General features: G+C 48.2%; 2 protein-coding genes and 2 non-coding genes across 5 annotated transcripts in view; 1 reads left to right on the top strand and 3 right to left on the bottom strand.

The window, feature by feature from the left end:
* LOC147120715 (keratin, type I cytoskeletal 18-like) overlaps positions 1–5,800 on the top strand; it is a 73,203-nt gene extending 67,403 nt beyond the window's left edge. Inside the window, exons 7-8 of the mRNA XM_085986945.1 lie at positions 4,568–4,611; positions 5,590–5,800. Of these exons, the coding sequence (XP_085843071.1) occupies positions 4,568–4,611; positions 5,590–5,690 (145 nt within the window). The 3' untranslated portion in view covers positions 5,691–5,800. The remainder of the gene's footprint in view (positions 1–4,567; positions 4,612–5,589) is intronic.
* A 9,077-nt stretch (positions 5,801–14,877) lies between these two features.
* Positions 14,878–14,986, bottom strand: LOC147120716 (small nucleolar RNA SNORD89). Its single transcript, XR_015078253.1, has one exon. It is a non-coding gene; the product is annotated as a small nucleolar RNA SNORD89 (small nucleolar RNA).
* Positions 14,987–15,179: 193 nt separating this feature from the next.
* Positions 15,180–21,078, bottom strand: part of arpc2 (actin related protein 2/3 complex, subunit 2) — a 38,872-nt gene continuing 32,973 nt past the window's right edge. Inside the window, exons 10-11 of one of the 2 annotated variants that reach the window (XM_085986947.1) lie at positions 16,898–17,034; positions 15,180–15,587 (exon numbers count right to left, since the gene is read on the bottom strand). In XM_085986947.1, the coding sequence (XP_085843073.1) occupies positions 15,544–15,587; positions 16,898–17,034 (181 nt within the window). In that variant the 3' untranslated portion in view covers positions 15,180–15,543. The remainder of the gene's footprint in view (positions 15,588–16,897; positions 17,035–21,078) is intronic. The other variant, XM_085986948.1, reaches the window with a different exon arrangement.
* On the bottom strand, positions 15,823–15,936 carry LOC147120718 (small nucleolar RNA SNORD89). The gene has a single exon (XR_015078252.1). It is a non-coding gene; the product is annotated as a small nucleolar RNA SNORD89 (small nucleolar RNA).

The raw sequence follows: 21,078 nt of genomic DNA on the forward strand, positions 1-21,078 counted from the left end.
CCCCATCAAACACTCCCAGGCAGGTACAGCACGGGTTAGACACAGAGTAAAGCTCCCTCTACACTGTCCCATCAAACACTTCCAGGGCAGGTACAGCATGGGTTAGATACAGAGTAAAGCTCCCTCTACACTGTCTCATCAAACACTCCCAGGTCAGGTACAGCATGGGTTAGATACAGAGTAAAGCTCCCTCTACACTGTCCCATCAAACACTCCCAGGGCAGGTACAGCACGGGTTAGATACAGAGTAAAGCTCCCTCTACACTGTCCCATCAAACACTCCCAGGACAGGTACAGCATAGGTTAGATACAGAGTAAAGCTCCCTCTACACTGTCCCATCAAACACTCCCAGGACAGGTACAGCATAGGTTAGATACAGAGTAAAGCTCTCTCTACACTGTCCCATCAAACACTCCCAGGGCAGGTACAGCACGGGTTGGATACAGAGTAAAGCTCCTTCTACACTGTCCCATCAAACACTCCCAGGGCAGGTACAGCACAGGTTAGATACAGAGTAAAGCTCCCTCTACACTGTCCCATCAAACACTCCCAGGGCAGGTACAGCACGGGTTAGATACAGAGTAAAGCTCCCTCTACACTGTCCCATCAAACACTCCCAGGGCAGGTACAGCACAGGTTAGATACAGAGTAAAGCTCCCTCTACACTGTCCCATCAAACACTCCCAGGGCAGGTACAGCACGGGTTAGATACAGAGTAAAGCTCCCTCTACACTGTCCCATCAAACACTCCCAGGGCAGGTACAGCACGGGTTAGATACAGAGTAAAGCTCCCTCTACACTGTCTCATCAAACACTCCCAGGGCAGGTACAGCACGGGTTAGATACAGAGTAAAGCTCCCTCTACACTGTCCCATCAAACACTCCCAAGGGCAGGTGCAGCACGGGTTAGATACAGAGTAAAGCTCCCTCTACACTGTCTCATCAAACACTCCCAGGGCAGGTACAGCACGGGTTAGATACAGAGTAAAGCTCCCTCTACACTGTCTCATCAAACACTCCCAGGGCAGGTACAGCACGGGTTAGATACAGAGTAAAGCTCCCTCTACACTGTCCCATCAAACACTCCCAGGACAGGTACAGCATAGGTTAGATACAGAGTAAAGCTCTCTCTACACTGTCCCATCAAACACTCCCAGGGCAGGTACAGCACGGGTTAGATACAGAGTAAAGCTCCCTCTACACTGTCTCATCAAACACTCCCAGGGCAGGTACAGCACGGGTTAGATACAGAGTAAAGCTCCCTCTACATTGTCCCATCAAACACTCCCAGGACAGGTACAGCACGGGTTAGATACAGAGTAAAGCTCTCTCTACACTGTCCCATCAAACACTCCCAGGGCCGGTACAGCACGGGTTAGATACAGAGTAAAGCTCCCTCTACACTGTCCCCATCAAACACTCCCAGGGCAGGTACAGCACAGGTTAGATACAGAGTAAAGCTCCCTCTACACTGTCCCATCAAACACTCCCAGGGCAGGTACAGCATGGGTTAGATACAGAGTAAAGCTCCCTCTACACTGTCCCATCAAACACTCCCAGGGCAGGTACAGCACGGGTTAGATACAGAGTAAAGCTCCCTCTACACTGTCCCATCAAACACTCCCAGGGCAGGTACAGCACGGGATAGATACAGAGTAAAGCTCCCTCTACACTGTCCCATCAAACACTCCCAGGGCAGGTACAGCACGGGATAGATACAGAGTAAAGCTCCCTCTACACTGTCCCATCAAACACTTCCAGGGCAGGTACAGCACGGGTTAGATACAGAGTAAAACTCCCTCTACACTGTCCCATCAAACACTCCCAGGGCAGGTACAGCACGGGTTAGATATAGAGTAAAGCTCCCTCTACACTGTCCCATCAAACACCCCCAGGGCAGGTACAGCACGGGTTAGATACAGAGTAAAGCTCCCTCTACACTGTCCCATCAAACACTCCCAGGGCAGGTACAGCACGGGTTAGATACAGAGTAAAGCTCCCTCTACATTGTCCCATCAAACACTCCCAGGGCAGGTACAACACAGGTTAGATACAGAGTAAAGCTCCCTCTACACTGTCCCCATCAAACACTCCCAGGCAGGTACAGCACGGGTTAGACACAGAGTAAAGCTCTCTCTACACTGTCCCATCAAACACTCCCAGGGCAGGTACAGCACGGGTTAGATACAGAGTAAAGCTCCGTCTACACTGTCTCATCAAACACTCCCAGGGCAGGTACAGCACGGGTTAGATACAGAGTAAAGCTCCCTCTACACTGTCCCATCAAACACTCCCAGGACAGGTACAGCACGGGTTAGATACAGAGTAAAGCTCTCTCTACACTGTCCCATCAAACACTCCCAGGGCCGGTACAGCACAGGTTAGATACAGAGTAAAGCTCCCTCTACACTGTCCCATCAAACACTCCCAGGGCAGGTACAGCACGGGTTAGATACAGAGTAAAGCTCCCTCTACACTGTCCCATCAAACACTCCCAGGGCAGGTACAGCACGGGTTAGATACAGAGTAAAGCTCCCTCTACACTGTCCCATCAAACACTCCCAGGGCAGGTACAGCACGGGTTAGATACAGAGTAAAGCTCCCTCTACACTGTCCCCATCAAACACTCCCAGGGCAGGTACAGCACGGGTTAGATACAGAGTAAAGCTCCCTCTAGACTGTCCCATCAAACACTCCCGGGGCAGGTACAGCACGGGTTAGATACAGAGTAAAGCTCCCTCTACATTGTCCCATCAAACACTCCCAGGGCAGGTACAGCATGGGTTAGGTACAGAGTAAAGCTCCCTCTACACTGTCCCATCAAACACTCCATGACAAGTACAGCACGGGATAGATACAGAGTAAAGCTCCCTCTACACTGTCCCATCAAACACTTCCAGGGCAGGTACAGCATGGGTTAGATACAGAGTAAAGCTCCCTCTACACTGTCCCATCAAACACTCCCAGGGCAGGTACAGCATGGGTTAGATACAGAGTAAAGCTCCTTCGACACTGTCCCATCAAACACTCCCAGGGCAGGTACGGCACAGGTTAGATACAGAGTAAAGCTCCCTCTACACTGTCCCATCAAACACTCCCAGGGCAGGTACAGCACGGGATAGATACAGAGTAAAGCTCCCTCTACACTGTCCCATCAAACACTTCCAGGGCAGGTACAGCATGGGTTAGATACAGAGTAAAGCTCCCTCTACACTGTCCCATCAAACACTCCCAGGGCAGGTACAGCATGGGTTAGATACAGAGTAAAGCTCCTTCTACACTGTCCCATCAAACACTCCCAGGGCAGGTACGGCACAGGTTAGATACAGAGTAAAGCTTCCTCTACACTGTCCCATCAAACACTCCCAGGGCAGGTACAGCACGGGTTAGATACAGAGTAAACCTCCCTCTACACTGTCCCATCAAACACTCCCACGGCAGGTACAGCACGGGGTTAGATACAGAGTAAAGCTCCCTCTACACTGCCCCCATCAAACACTCCCAGGGCAGGTACAGCACGGGTTAGATACAGAGTAAAGCTCCCTCTACACTGTCCCATCAAACACTCCCAGGGCAGGTACAGCACGGGTTAGATACAGAGTAAAGCTCCCTCTACATTGTCCCATCAAACACTCCCAGGGCAGGTGCAGCACGGGTTAGATACAAAGTAAAGCTCCCTCTACACTGTCCCATCAAACACTTCCAGGGCAGGTACAGCATGGGTTAGATACAGAGTAAAGCTCCCTCTACACTGTCCCATCAAACACTCCCAGGGCAGGTACAGCACGGGTTAGATACAGAGTAAAGCTCCCTCTACACTACCCCATCAAACACCCCCAGGGCAGGTACAGCACGGGTTAGATACAGAGTAAAGCTCCCTCTACACTGCCGCAACAAACACTCCCAGGGCAGGTACAGCACGGGTTAGATACAGAGTAAAGCTCCCTCTACACTGTCCCATCAAACACTCCCAGGGCAGGTACACACGGGTTAGATACAGAGTAAAGCTCCCTCTACACTGTCCCCATCAAACACTCCCAGGGCAGGTACAGCACGGGTTAGATACAGAGTAAAGCTCCCTCTACACTGTCCCATCAAACACTCCCAGGGCAGGTACACCACGGGTTAGTTACAGAGTAAAGTGAGTGTGGTGACACTGTTTAAGAATTGAATTGTTCTTAGCTTTGAATTTGCCCACAGTTAAATACTCTGCCAACATGTACTGTCCATGCTCTCAGAATCGGGCGAGGCACTACTGGGCACCCACTGGCTGTAGAATTGTGCCCTGGCACTGGATGGTATGTTGAAGGCAGAACAGGGAATAATATTTGCAGAGGAAAGCAGGAGATTCAATAGAATCAGAGAATCTTACAGCACAGAAGGAGGCCACTTGGCCCATCGTGCCGATTGTCCGATTGCCAATCATGGGAGTGGGGGAGCGGCGGTTAAGGACAAGCGATCATGTGATGAAGCCTCCCGAACTGAGGTAGCGACCCGACCATAGCCCTCGGTAACTCAGTGAAAACGATGACTCCGCTGTGCTCAAACATGTTTCTGTTTTTCCAGATTCACTCAATCAGATCACTTAAGGGCAGCTTCAGGCTTTGGAGGTGAGTTGGTGACTGTACTGCACAGAGGAAGTGGCACAGCTACCTGGCTCTACCACATGGCAGGTGTGTCGGCAGGCTCTTCAACTGACGGGGGCATCTTGGCAGCATCAATCCTGGACCACCCAGTGTCCACGTGCATGTCTCTTCCCGCAGAAATTTCTGGGTAGCAGTAAGGACTGTAATTTCTGGCTGACTTCTCACCTCTCCGGTCCAGATGGCTCTGAACCCAATTGAACTGGTGCTACCAGTGTTCCACTTGGGGTCAGCTAACTCAACGCAGACTCACTGTGTAGTCTATCAAATCCACTAAGTTCCTCCCTTTGACTTACTTTTGGGTACTAGGGAACCTAAATATAAGTCAAGGGGAGCAACTTAACAGATTTAATATAAATTACAAAAATGGTAATGGAGAAAATAATGGGACTTAAGATGGACAAATTGCCAGGACCCTATGGTCTCCACTCCAAAATATTAAAATAAATAGGTGAGCAAATTGCAGATGCACTGGTCCTAATTTTCCAAAGCTCTCTAGATTCAGGAATTGTGCCTTTTACAAATCTTACTCCATTATTGAAGGGAAGAAGGCGACACTATGTAACTACAGACCTGTCAGTTTAACACCAATTGCAGGGATGTTATTGGAACCTTTCACCAGGGACAGAGCACTTTTTCATACCAAGATTAGTGGAAATCTGGAACTCTCTCCCCTAAAAGGCTGTGGGTGCTGGGGGCCAATTGAAATTTTCAAGACTGAGATCGATAGATTTTTGTTGGGTAAGAGTATCAAGGGATACGGAGCAAAGGCAGGGAAATGGGTTTGAGGGACAGATCAGCCAGGATCTGATTGAAGGGTGGAACAGGCTCGAGGGGCTGAGTGGCCTCCTCCTGTTCCTGTGTATTTCAATTTAGTCCCGTGCACTTACTGTGTTCCCCACATATTCCCGCAAACTCACTATTCTCCTTCCAAATCTATTGCAGATTCAAGGAAAACCGCTAAGAAAGTCATCATCATTTCTCAGAAGGTCGTTGATGGGAAGGTGGTTTCTGAGAAGCAGGAAACGGAAGAAATTCTGGAGTGAAAATCATGAGGGGAAAGTTTCAGGAACCATTCCAATGTACTTAGAGCTAATAATCTAGGGAAGAGAGAATGTCTGGAGATTCCAGTGATGTTATTCAGGGTGTCCTGACTCTGTCGGATGGGGTGGTGGTGGGGGCGGAGGTTAGGGTGGTGGTGGGGCGGGGTATTCCCATATAGTCGCTGTGTATTCCCATATAGTCGCTGTGTATTCCCATATAGTCGCTGTGTATTCCCATATAGTCGCTGTGTATTCCCATATAGTCGCTGTGTATTCCCGTATAGTCGCTGTGTATTCCCATATAATCACTGTGTATTCCCATATACTCGATGTGTATTCCCATATAGTCGCTGTGTATTCCCGTATAGTCGCTGTGTATTCCCGTATAATCACTGTGTATTCCCATATACTCGATGTGTATTCCCATATAGTCACAGTGTATTCCCGTATAGTCGCTGTGTATTCCCATATAATCACTGTGTATTCCCATATAATCACTGTGTATTCCCGTATAATCACTGTGTATTCCCATATACTCGATGTGTATTCCCATATAGTCACAGTGTATTCCCGTATAGTCGCTGTGTATTCCCATATAGTCGCTGTGTATTCCCATATAGTCGCTGTGTATTCCCGTATAGTCGCTGTGTATTCCCATATAATCACTGTGTATTCCCATATACTCGATGTGTATTCCCATATAGTCGCTGTGTATTCCCGTATAGTCGCTGTGTATTCCCGTATAATCACTGTGTATTCCCATATACTCGATGTGTATTCCCATATAGTCACAGTGTATTCCCGTATAGTCGCTGTGTATTCCCATATAATCACTGTGTATTCCCATATAATCACTGTGTATTCCCGTATAATCACTGTGTATTCCCATATACTCGATGTGTATTCCCATATAGTCACAGTGTATTCCCGTATAGTCGCTGTGTATTCCCATATAGTCGCTGTGTATTCCCGTATAGTCGCTGTGTATTCCCATATAATCACTGTGTATTCCCATATACTCGATGTGTATTCCCATATAGTCGCTGTGTATTCCCGTATAGTCGCTGTGTATTCCCGTATAATCACTGTGTATTCCCGTATAATCACTGTGTATTCCCATATACTCGATGTGTATTCCCATATAGTCACAGTGTATTCCCGTATAGTCGCTGTGTATTCCCATATAATCACTGTGTATTCCCGTATAATCACTGTGTATTCCCGTATAATCACTGTGTATTCCCGTATAATCACTGTGTATTCCCGTATAATCGCTGTGTATTCCCATATACTCGATGTGTATTCCCATATAGCCGCAGTGTATTCCCGTATAATCAGTGTATTCCCATATAGTCGCTGTGTATTCCCGTATAATCATTGTGTATTCCCATATAATCACTGTGTATATTCCCATATACTCGATGTGTATTCCCGTATAATCAGTGTATTCCCATATAGTCGCTGTGTATTCCCGTATAATCATTGTGTATTCCCATATAATCACTGTGTATATTCCCATATACTCGATGTGTATTCCCATATAGTCGCTGTGTATTCCCGTATAATCAGTGTATTCCCATATAGTCGCTGTGTATTCCCGTATAATCATTGTGTATTCCCATATAATCACTGTGTATTCCCATATAGTCGCTGTGTATTCCCGTATAATCAGTGTATTCCCATATAGTCGCTGTGTATTCCCATATAATCACTGTGTATATTCCCATATAATCATTGTGTATTCCCATATAATCACTGTGTATATTCCCATAGTCGCTGTGTATTCCCGTATAATCATTGTGTATTCCCATATAATCACTGTGTATATTCCCATATACTCGATGTGTATTCCCATATAGTCGCTGTGTATTCCCGTATAATCAGTGTATTCCCATATAGTCGCTGTGTATTCCCGTATAATCATTGTGTATTCCCATATAATCACTGTGTATTCCCATATAGTCGCTGTGTATTCCCGTATAATCAGTGTATTCCCATATAGTCGCTGTGTATTCCCATATAATCACTGTGTATATTCCCATATAATCATTGTGTATTCCCATATAATCACTGTGTATATTCCCATATAGTCGCTGTGTATTCCCATATAATCACTGTGTATATTCCCATATAATCACTGTGTATATTCCCATATAATCACTGTGTATATTCCCATAGTCGCTGTGTATTCCCGTATAATCATTGTGTATTCCCATATAATCACTGTGTATTCCCATATAGTCACTGTGTATTCCCATATAATCACTGTGTATTCCCATAGTCGCAGTGTCTTCCCATATACTTGATGTGTATTCCTGTATAGTCGCTGTGTATTCCCATATAGTCGCTGTGTATTCCCATATACTTGATGTGTATTCCTGTATAGTCGCTGTGTATTCCCATATAGTCGCTGTGTATTCCCGTATAGTCACTGTGTATTCCCATAGTCGCAGTGTATTCCCGTATAATCACTGTGTATTCCCATATAGTCGCAGTGTATTCCCACATAGTCGCTGTGTATTCCCGTATAATCACTGTGTATTCCCATATAATCACTGTGTATTCCCATATAGTCGCTGTGTATTCCCGTATAGTCACTGTGTATTCCCATATAGTCGCTGTGTATTCCCGTATAGTCGCTGTGTATTCCCATATAGTCGATGTGTGTTCTGTGTACTCATTGTATATTCCAATGGGCTTCCGTTGAAGTTTAAACTATTATCTCTGTCTAAAACAATGAGCCCCTCAGTATAGAAATGTAGGGAGGGTAATGTGGGAATCTGACGATTTGATTGTAACTGTATTTGTTTATCTGACCTGGTGGAATAAAAGATGAAGCTGACAACCTCCTGCTGTCGTACAGACTGAATCTCTATTACATCGAAATTACAGCACAGAAACTGGCCATTCGGCCCAACAGGCCTATGCCGGTATTTATGCTCCACCCGAGCCTCCTCCCACCCCTCTTCATCTCACCCCGTCAGCATGTCCTTCTATTTCTTTCTCCTTCGTATTTATCTAGCTTCCCCTTAAATGCATCTATACTATTTGCCTGAACCACTCCCTGTGGTAGCGAGTTCCACATTCTCACCACTCTCTGGGTAAAGAGGTTACTCCTGAATTCCCTATTGGATTTATTAGTGACCATCTTATATTTATGGCCCCCTAGTTTTGGTCTCTCCCCAGTTGATTGGGACTAGCAACTGCAAAGCAGGTTTGTAGGGACCACAGCTATTTTTATGTTACACACATTCCCAAAGCCACACTTCCTCTCAGTGGGTGAGTGTGACAGAATCGGGCTTGGCTGTGAAGCCCCCCACAGTCCAATTACCAGTGGAGATTCACTGTCTAGGTTCACGCATGCAGATAGCTCCCTCTGTGAAATACTGGATGGAGTCTGGAGCAGAGACATCAAATCCCCAACCCCAGCTCACGCACTGGATTCCGCACCTGACATGAGGAACAAAAAACAGTAAACTGGATTGTAACATTTACCCCGCTTCTCCCGCATGTGGTAACTCGGGCTGGAGTGAGGTACAGGTCTGGGACTCAGCCACACAGGGAGTCAGTGCCTCATCTGTACTGACTTAGCTCGTCTCGGTCAGGAGGTGCTAGTTGTCCGCCTCAGAAGGTGTTGACCCGTAAGCCCAGACAGTGACTGTGGAGGACAACACAGTCAGTCCACACTTCCAGCTGTGTCACCGGATCATCGAGAGCAGAACCCTGACTGTTTCTCCCCACTCCGTGAACCTGGAGCTTTGAGACCAGGTAGAGTAAATAAGGAGAAACTGTTTCCACTGGCGGGAGGGTCGGTAACCAGAGGACACAGATTGAAGATCATTGGCAAAAGAACCAGCGGTGAGATGAGGGAAAAATGTTTTACGTTGTGATCTGGAACGCGCTGCCTAAAAGGGCGGTGGAAACAGATTCAATAATAACTTTCAAAAGGGAATTGGATAAATACTTGAAAAGGAGAAACTTGCAGGGGGAAAGAGCAGGGGGAGTGAGATTAATTGGAGAGTTCTTTCAAAGAGCTGGTACAGGTACAATGGGCCAAATGGCCTCCTGCTGTGCTATAAGACTCTATCACAGCAGTCCTGGCCCTGTCCCCAGCTGAGTTCAGGTAACATGGCACAGATCCGGGATTGGTTCAGTTATCTCGTGCCTTTACTCACTGGACCATCAAGGAGCTGCAGCAATGTGTTTATTGCTGTCCTTCATACTGGCCGGGAAAGCACAGTGTCTGTTTGTAGGCGACACAAAGTTATGCAAGGAACATACCAGGGGTGCACGTCACTCCAACAGGCCTGAAGAAAGTTGGCACATGAAGCATGAGCTGTGGCTCTGTGGGTAGCGCTCTCGCCTCGCAATCAGAAGGTTGTGGGTTCAAACTCCGACTCTAGGAGACTTGAGTACATAATCGAGGCTGTAAGTCCCAGTGCAGTGCTGAGGGAGGGCTGCACTGTCGGAGGGGCCGTCTTTCGAATGAAATGTTAAACCGAGGCCCCGTCTGCCCTCTCAGGTAGATGTAAAGGTGCTATTCCAAGAGCAGGGAAGTTCTCCAATATTTATCCCTCAACCAACACCTAAAATATTTAACTTACTTGCTGTTTTTGGGACTTTGCTGTGCGCAAGCTGGTTGTCATGATTCCGACATTACAACAGTGACTACACTTCAAAAGTACTTCATTGGCTGTAAAGCGATTTGGGACATCATGAAAGGTGCTATAGAAATACATGTTCTTCCTATCTATGAAGGCAAGTGGCATTTACTAATGGATGTGCAACTGATCAATATAGTGTACCATCCAAATTGAAGGGATTGCTGTGTATGGTGTTGTTACTTTTCAGGCCCTCAGCCGACTTAGTGTCAGCCTTGACTCAGTGGGCAGCACCCTTGCCTCTGAGTCAGAAGGTCATGGGTTCATAGTCCCACTCCAGAGACTTGAGCACAAAAATCGAGGCTGACACTCCCAGTGCAGTACTGAGGGAGTGCTGCACTGTCGGAGGTGCCGTCTTTCGGATGAGACGTTAAATCCAGGCCCCGTCTGCTCGCTCAGGTGGATGTAAAAGATCCCGCGGCCACTATTTCGAAGAAGAGCAGGGGAGTTATCCCTGGTGTCCTGGGGCCAATATTTACCCCTCAATCAACATCATTAAAAAAAGATTATCTGATCATTATCACATTGCTGTTTGTGGGAGCTTGCTGTGCGCAAATTGCTGCCACATTTCCTACATTTACACAGTGACTACACTTCAAAAGTACTTCATTGGCTGTAAAGCACTTTGGGACGTCTGGTGGTCATGAAAGGCGCTATAGAAATGTAAGTCTTTCTTTCTTTAACTCCCTCTATTCCTGTTCACGGCAGATTGCAGTTTCCAGAGGTGACCCTGTGTGACACTATATTCCCCGATAGGCACATAGGAACTGCTGGACAAAAATAGACCAAGGTCCACCCAATTCATCTTCTGCCATCCTGGTAGTCACATGATACGATGAAGTTACAGGAAACTCTCGATTTACCAGCACCTAAATAACCGGAAATCTCTGTTAACCGGCAAAATTCAGGAGTAGGTTCAGATAAGTTTCACTTCATATTAGTGGCCGTTCCTCAATCTGTGGCTGTGCAATCGGGGTTCCTGCACATGTTGCTAAGCAACAGGGATGCTTGGTCTGTGGCCGGGGTTCTTGCACATGTCGCTAAGCAACAGGGAAGCCTGGATTTGTTGCTGTGTATGGAGCTCTCGTACCTTTTAACTATACCTCTCTGTAATCCGGACTTTTTGATAAACCAGCACCACGCCAGTCCCGTTGGTGCTGGATAAAAAAAGAGTTTCCTGTAACCTGTCTATATCCCATTGCAACCTCCTCACAGCTTACATTTCCACCTAGCTTTGTATCATCAGCAAACATGGGTAAGTTACACTCGGTTCCCTTCATCTAAGTCATTGATATAGATTGTGAATAGCTGAGGCCCAGGCACTGATCCTTGCGGTATCCCACTAGTTACAGCCTGCCAACCCAAAAATGACCCATTTATTCCTACTCTCTATTTTCTGTCCGTTAACCAATCCTCAATCCATGCTAATATATCACCCCCAATCCCACGAGCCCTAATGTGGAATAACCTCTTGTGTGGCCCCTTAAAAAAAGATTTGCAATTTTATAGCACCTTTCATGACCACAGGACGTCCCAAAGCGCTTTACAGCCAATGAAGTACTTTTGGAGTGTAATCACTGTTGTAATGTAGGAAATGTGGCAGCCAATTTGCGCACAGCAAGCTCCCACAAACAGCAATGAGATAATGGCCAGATAATCTGCTTAGTGATGTTGACTGAAGGATAAATATTTGCTAGGATACTGGGGGTGACTCATAGAAACATAGAAGATAGGAGCAGGAGTAGGCCATTCGGCCCCTCGAGCCTGCTCCGCCATTTAATGAGATCATGGCTGATCATCCAAATTCAGTACCCTGTCCCTGCTTTCTCCCCATATCCCTTGATCCCTTTAGCCTTAAGAAATGTATCCAACTCCTTCTTGAATATATTTAATGAATTGGCCTCAACTGCCTTCTGTGGTAGAGAATTCCACAGCTTCACCACTCTCTGGGTGAAGAAATTCCTCCTCATCAGTCCTAAATGGCTTACCCCTTATCCTTAGACTGTGACCCCTGGTTCTGGACTCCCCCGCCATCGGGAACATCCTTCCAGCATCTAATCTGTCTAGTCCTGTTGGAATTTTATAACATAAGACGTAGGAGCAGGAGTAGGTCATTCGGCCCCTCGAGCCTGCTCCGCCATTCAATAAGATCATGGCTGATCTGATCTTGGCCTCAACCCCACTTCCCTGCCCGCTCCCCATAACCCTCGACTCCCTTATTCAAAAATCTGTCTATCTCCACCTTAAATATATTCAATGACCCAACCTCCACAGCTCTCTGGGGAAGAGAATTCCAAAGATTCACGACCCTCTGAGAAGAAATTCCTCCTCATTTCTAATTTAAAAGGGTGCCCCCTTATTCTGAAACTATGCCCCCGAGCTCTAGATTCTCCGAGTGGAAACATCCTCTCTGCATCTACCCCATCAATCCCCTTCAGAATCTTATATGTTGCAATAAGATCACACCTCATTTTTCTAAACTCCGATGAGTATAGGCTCAACCTTTCTTCATAAAACAACCCCTTCATCTCTGGAATCAACCTCGTGAACCTTCTCTGAACTACCTCCAATGCAAGTATATCCTTCCTTAAATAAGGAGGCCAAAACTGTACGCAGTACGCCAGGTGTGGTCTTACAGTTGTAACAGGACTTCCCTACTTTTATACTCCATTCACTTTGCAATAAAGGCCAACACTCCATTTGCCTTCCTAATTACTTGTTGTACCTGCATGCTAACTTTTTGTGATTCATGTACAAGGACCCCCAGATCCTGCTGTACCTCAGCATTTTGTAATCGATCCCGATAAATAATAATTTGCTTTATTTTTCCTACCAAAGTGGATAACCTCGCATTTTTCCACATTAAACTCCATCTGCCAGATTTTTGCCCACTCACTTAGCCTATCTATATCCCTTTGGAGATTCTTTGCGTCCTCCACAATTTGCTTTCCCACCTATCTTTGTATCATCAGCAAATTTGGCAACAGTACACTCGGTCCTTTCATCCAAGTCATTAATATAGATTGTAAATAGTTGAGGCCCCAGCACTGATCCCTGTGGCACCCCACCAGTTAGTTTACCAACCTGAAAATGGCCCATTTATCCAGACACTCTGTTTTCTGTTAGTTAGCCAATCCTCTATCCATGCTAATATATTACCCCCCCAACCCTGTGAGCTCTTATCTTGTGTAGTAACCTTTTATGTGGCACCTTATCAAATGCCTTCTGGAAATCCAGATACATGACATCTACCGGTTCCTCTTTATCCACCCTGCTCGTTACATCCTCAAAGAACTCCAGCAAATTTGTCAAACATGATTTCCCTTTCATAAAACCACACAGATTCTGCTTGACTATATTATGATTTTCTAAATATCCTGCTATCACTTCCTTAATGATGGACTCCAGCATTTTCCCAATGACAGATGTTAGGCTAACTGGTCGACAGTTGCCTGCTTTCTCTCTCCCTCCTTTCTTAAATAGGGGCGTTACATTTGCGGTTTTCCAGTCCGCTGGGACCTCTCCAGAATCCAGGGAATTTTGGTAGATTACAACCAATGCATCCACTATCTCTGCAGCCACCTCTTTTAAGACTCTAGGATGCAGGCCATCGGGTCCAGGGGACTTGTCCGCCTTTAGTCCCATTAGTTTGCCTAGTACTTTCTCTCTAGTGATAGTGATTGTTTTAATTTCCCCCCCACTCCAATAGCCCCTTGATTATCCATTATTGGGATGGTTTTAATGTCTTCTACCGTGAAGGCCGATACAAAATATTTGTTCAAAGTCTCCGCCATTTCCGTTTCCCATTATTAATTCCCCAGACTCATCCTCTACGGGACCGTTTACTTTAGCTACTCTCTTCCTTTTTATATACCTGCAGAAACTTTTACTGTTTTTATATTTCTTGCTAGCTTACTCTCCAATACGCTATATTCTCCATCATTTATTTAGTCTTTTGCTGCTTTAAAAAAATTTCCCAATCCGCTGGCCTTTCACTAATTCTTCACAACATTGTATGCTTTTGTTTTCAATTTGATACCATCCTTTACTTCCTTAGTTAGCCACGGATGGTTCATCCTTCTCTTAGAGTCTTTCTTTCTCACCTACCTGAACCCTCCCTCCAGTTAAGTATTTTCACACCTGATTGTTCTTTGTCCTTTTCCATAACTATTCTAAACCTGATATTGTGATCACTGTTCCCCAAATGCTCTCCCACTGAAACATGCTCTACTTCATTCCCCAGAACTATATCCAGCATTGCTTCCTTCCTCGTTGGGCTGAAAATATACTGGTCAAGAACGTTCTCTTGTACACATTTCAGGAATATCGCCCTCTCTTTGCCCTTTACCGTTATTTTCCCAGCCTATATTTGGAGAATTGAAATCCCCCATTATCACTACTCGAAAGGGCAAGCTTGGGCTTTACATCACTGATCCCTCACGTGGCCTTAGGTGGTGTCGATGGGACAGTGAATTGGAGCCACCACGTTACAGGACAGAATCCTGGAGAATCCCATTGTCCGTGCTGTGTGAGAGGTCAGACTAATCGTCGCTTCAAGGGGTTTTGTGATCGTGCACCACACGGAGAAGAAACTGTGGTGGAGACACTACAATTCGGCCTTTTGTCACCATCCCTCCAGCGGGATCCAACAGCAGGAACCCCTCGATTACACAATGTCCCTGCCCCGGGAGTGTTTGATGCCGACACCGTGGTACCTGAAATGAACGAGCGTTTCATGCCCAGCATGGATATCGCTCACCTTTAGGAGTTTAAAAACCCAGACACACAAAATAATATAAAAAGACCGAAATGAAAACCAGATAGGCAGGTGTGACATATAAAAGATTTATTCTTTTGGAAGTGCTTACAGTCTCCGCCTCTCCTCCTGTTGCACAGTCCCAGGCAGATTGAAGGGCCAGACATTGAATCAATGGGTTAGTGGCCGTGCAAAGCAACAGCAAAACATTAGAGGACAGGGAGAGAGGAAACGGCTGAAAAGTGGAAGGGTTTTCTATTCATTGTACGGGTTCCCTGGGCATCACGAGGAAGGCAGGAAGTTAATGCAAGCAAAGCTCGGCCAAGAAATCGCTCTCAAATTAAGAAAGAAAGAAATAATCCAGGCTCGCACTCGACGAGGGTCCGACTGCCCCCTCTCGCTGGAGCTCTGTGGGAGCACCATGAGCTTTGGACTCTCCTTAGTGGCCTGAAGGTTTATTATCGGGCTGAAAAAGTCTTCCCCCTGTGGACGGAATGGGACAATCAGAACAGGGTAAATAGAACGCGCACCAGCCTCGCCCCCAACCCCCTGACCGCGGCCCACCCCTTGCCCCGGCCCAGCTCTGCTCCTCACCAAGGGACAAGCCCCGCCCCTCACCGCGGTCCCGCCCCTCACCGCGATCCCAGCTCTGCCCCTCGCCCTGCCCAAGTTGTAACGTTATAGGAGAGAACCGCTCACATCCGCTGCCCGTGCTGTGCGAGAGGTCAGACTAATTGTCGCTTCAAGGAGTTTTGTCATCGTGCTCCACACGGAGAACAAACTGTTGGTGGCGACACTGCAATTCGGCCTTTTATTGTCATCATCCCTCCAGCGGGTTCCAACAGTACCAACAAGGCGCCAGGAGTCAGCCCCGCCCCGGCAACCAGACCGCCCCGGCAACCAGCCTCACCTCCCCCCCCCCACCCCCCCAAGCAACCAGACCACCCTGGCAACCAGCCTCGCCCCCCCCCAACCCCACCTGCCCCGGCAACCAGCCTCACCCCCCCCACCCCCCAAGCAACCAGACCACCCTGGCAACCAGCCTCGCCCCAACCCCACCTGCCCCGGCAACCAGACTCGCACCCCCCACCCCGCCAACCAGCCCCACCCCCCCTCCCCGGAAACAAGCCTCGCGCCCCCCCCCCCCCCCCCCAGCCCCACCTGATTCGGCAACCAGCACCTCCCCCCCCACACCCCGGCCGCCAGCCCTGATCCCCAGCCACGCCCGGCCCCCTCGCCGCCCAGCCAGAACAGTCAAAAGCCGGAGCGGTTTTGCCCCCTTTTGAAAAACGACCACAAACAGGAATTTCTGTTTCTGTGGACTACAAACAATGAACCCTCATCGCTCTCTACTCGCAAGTTTTTCACCCATTCTCCCCAGATTTCTCACTCCTCCAGACCCCGCCCCCCACATGGCACCCGAGCCAAGTGGCAGGTCTTCACAGGTGAGCCCAGCGAATACCTGCCGACTATTCCACCGTGGAGGGCAGACCCTGTCCTCACTCAGAGATTATTCGACAGCAGTGGAGTGAGAATTTATTTCTCTCTCCTGCCCAGCTCAGGGGCAGAGCCATTTCACAGGACCACTGCAGCGTCGCCCGAGCACAGAGCAGGGATCGAACCCAGGGCATTCCTGGTCTATGTCACGGGCCTCACTGTGTCTTAGGGCTAGTGATCTCTGCACTCAGGGCCTGCAGGAGCCGAGTGTTTTACTGTAACTACTTAATTTCCTTGAGACCAGTTTGCAGGGGAAGAAGACTACTACACGCCAGTAACCTCCCTGTATCACTCACACGTGTATCTATCGGAGGACCTGACACTCCTGGACTGCACTGCACTGTCTGTCCACTCTCTACGCACTGTAGCTATCGGACTATCACCAAAGGCACTCTGCTGCACAAAGCCAGAGTAGAGCTTACCATGGAAACACCTAGGGGGGAGGGAGAAATAAACAAGCACCATAACATGCCACAGATAGAGCTGCACGCAGCAACGTGTACACACATGCTGTCTGTCGCTGTGTAACACTGGGGTACAGTACTGGTGGATACAGGTCTGTCACTGTGTAACACTGGGGTACAGTACTGGTGGGTACAGGTCTGTCACTGTGTAACACTGGGGTACAGTACTGGTGGGTACAGGTCTGTCAGTGTATAACACTGGGGTACAGGACTGGTGGGTACATGTCTGTCACTGTATAACACTGGGGTACAGTGCTGGTGGGTGCAGGTCTGTCACTGTATAACACTGGGGTACAGGACTGGTGGGTACATGTCTGTCACTGTATAACACTGGGGTACAGTCCTGGTGGGTACAGGTCTGTCCCTGTATAACACTGGGGTACAGGTCTGTCGCTGTATAACACTGGGGTACAGTACTGGTGGGTACAGGTCTGTCACTGTATAACACTGGGGTACAGGACTGGTGGGTACATGTCTGTCACTGTATAACACTGGGGTACAGGACTGGTGGGTACAGGTCTGTCGCTGTATAACACTGGGGTACAGGACTGGTGGGTACAGGTCTGTCACTGTATAACACTGGGGTACAGGACTGGTGGGTACATGTCTGTCACTGTATAACACTGGGGTACAGTACTGGTGGGTACAGGTCTGTCGCTGTATAACACTGGGGTACAGGACTGGTGGGTACAGGTCTGTCACTGTATAACACTGGGGTACAGGACTGGTGGGTACATGTCTGTCACTGTATAACACTGGGGTACAGTACTGGTGGGTGCAGGTCTGTCACTGTATAACACTGGGGTACAGTACTGGTGGGTACAGCTCTGTCCCTGTATAACACCGGGGTACAGTACTGGTGGGTGCAGGTCTGTCACTGTATAACACTGGGGTACAGGACTGGTGGGTACATGTCTGTCACTGTATAACACTGGGGTACAGTACTGGTGCGTACAGGTCTGTCCCTGTATAACACTGGGGTACAGTACTGGTGGGTACAGCTCTGTCACTGTATAACACTGGGGTACAGTACTGGTGGGTACAGGTCTGTCCCTGTATAACACTGGGGTACAGTACTGGGGGGTACAGGTCTGTCAGTGTATAACACTGGGGTACAGTACTGGTGGGTACAGGTCTGTCACTGTATAACACTGGGGTACAGTACTGGTGGGTACAGGTCTGTCGCTGTATAACACTGGGGGACAGTACTGGTGGGTACAGGTCTGTCGCTGTATAACACTGGGGTACAGTACTGGTGGGTACAGGTCTGTCAGTGTATAACACTGGGGGACAGTACTGGTGGGTACAGCTCTGTCGCTGTATAACACTGGGGTACAGTACTGGTGGGTACAGGTCTGTCACTGTATAACACTGGGGTACAGTACTGGTGGGTACAGGTCTGTTGCTGTATAACACTGGGGTACAGGACTGGTGGGTACATGTCTGTCACTGTATAACACTGGGGTACAGTACTGGTGGGTACAGGTCTGTTGCTGTATAACACTGGGGTACAGTACTGGTGGGTACAGGTCTGTTGCTGTATAACACTGGGGTACAGTACTGGTGGGTACAGGTCTGTCGCTGTATAACACTGGGGTACAGTACTGGTGGGTACAGGTCTGTCACTGTATAACACTGGGGTACAGTACTGGTGGGTACAGGTCTGTCGCTGTATAACACTGGGGTACAGTACTGGTGGGTGCAGGTCTGTCACTGTATAACACTGGGGTACAGTACTGGTGGGTACAGGTCTGTCGCTGTATAACACTGGGGTGCAGTACTGGTGGGTGCAGGTCTGTCACTGTATAACACTGGGGTACAGTACTGGTGGGTGCAGGTCTGTCACTGTATAACACTGGGGTACAGTACTGGTGGGTACAGGTCTGTCAGTGTATAACACTGGGGTACAGTACTGGTGGGTACAGGTCTGTCACTGTGTAACACTGGGGTACAGTACTGGTGGGTACAGGTCTGTCCCTGTATAACACTGGGGTACAGTACTGGTGGGTACATGTCTGTCACTGTATAACACTGGGGTACAGTACTGGTGGGTACAGGTCTGTCAGTGTATAACACTGGGGTACAGGACTGGTGGGTACATGTCTGTCACTGTATAACACTGGGGTACAGTACTGGTGGGTACAGGTCTGTCGCTGTATAACACTGGGGTACAGGTCTGTCGCTGTATAACACTGGGGTACAGTACCGGTGGGTACAGGTCTGTCGCTGTATAACACTGGGGTACAGTACTGGTGGGTACAGGTCTGTCAGTGTATAACACTGGGGTACAGTACTGGTGAGTACAGGTCTGTCACTGTATAACACTGGGGTACAGTACTGGTGGGTGCAGGTCTGTCACTGTATAACACTGGGGTACAGTACTGGTGGGTACAGGTCTGTCAGTGTATAACACTGGGGTACAGGACTGGTGGGTACATGTCTGTCAGTGTATAACACTGGGGTACAGTACTGGTGGGTACAGGTCTGTCACTGTGTAACACTGGGGTACAGTACTGGTGGGTACAGGTCTGTCCCTGTATAACACTGGGGTACAGTACTGGTGGGTACAGGTCTGTCAGTGTGTAACACTGGGGTACAGTACTGGTGGGTACAGGTCTGTCACTGTATAACACTGGGGTACAGTACTGGTGGGTACAGGTTTGTCCCTGTATAACACTGGGGTACAGTACTGGTGGGTACAGCTCTGTCGCTGTATAACACTGGGGTACAGTACTGGTGGGTACAGGTCTGTCCCTGTATAACACTGGGGTACAGTACTGGTGGGTACAGGTCTGTCACTGTATAACACTGGGGTACAGTGCTGGTGGGTACAGGTCTGTCGCTGTATAACACTGGGGTACAGTACTGGTGGGTACAGGTCTGTCAGTGTATAACACTGGGGTACAGTACTGGTGGGTACAGGTCTGTCACTGTATAACACTGGGGTACAGTACTGGTGGGTACAGGTCTGTCGCTGTGTAACACTGGGGTACAGTACTGGTGGGTACAGGTCTGTCACTGTAACACTGGGGTACAGTACTGGTGGGTACAGGTCTGTCAGTGTATAACACTGGGGTACAGTACTGGTGGGTACAGGTCTGTCGCTGCATAACACTGGGGTACAGTACTGGTGGGTACAGCTCTGTCGCTGTATAACACTGGGGTACAGTACTGGTGGGTACAGGTCTGTCACTAACACTGGGGTACAGTACTGGTGGGTACAGGTCAGTCACTGTATAACACTGGGGCACAGTACTGGTGGGTACAGGTCTGTCACTATATAACACTAGGGTACAGTACTGTCACTGTGTAACACTGGGGTACAGTACTGGTGGGTACAGGTCTGTCACTGTATAACACTGGTGTACAGTACTGGTGGGTACAGGTCTGTCACTGTGTAACACTGGGGTACAGTACTGGTGGGTGCAGGTCTGTCACTATATAACACTGGGGTACAGTACTGTCACTGTGTAACACTGGGTTACAGTACTGGTGGGTACAGGTCTGTCGCTGTATAACACTGGGGTACAGTACTGGTGGGTACAGGTCTGTCACTGTATAACACTGGGGTACAGTACTGGTGGGTACAGGTCTGTCACTGTAACACTGGGGTACAGTACTGGTGGGTACAGGTCTGTCAGTGTATAACACTGGGGTACAGTACTGGTGGGTACAGGTCTGTCGCTGTATAACACTGGGGTACAGTACTGGTGGGTACAGGTCTGTCAGTGTATAACACTGGGGTACAGTACTGGTGGGTACAGGTCTGTCACTGTGTAACACTGGGGTACAGTACTGGTGGGTGCAGGTCTGTCACTGTATAACACTGGGGTACAGTACTGGTGGGTACAGGTCTGTCACTGAGTAACATTGGGGTACAGTACTGTCACTGTATAACACTGGGGTACAGTACTGGTGGGTACAGGTCTGTCTCTGTATAACACTGGGGTACAGTACTGGTGGGTACAGGTCTGTCACTATGTAACACTGGGGTACAGTACTGGTGGGTAGAG

The sequence above is a fragment of the Somniosus microcephalus genome, chromosome 4, assembly GCF_052327205.1.
Source record: "Somniosus microcephalus isolate GS21.2 chromosome 4, FLI_Smic_1.0, whole genome shotgun sequence".
Taxonomy (NCBI): Eukaryota; Metazoa; Chordata; class Chondrichthyes; order Squaliformes; family Somniosidae; genus Somniosus; species Somniosus microcephalus.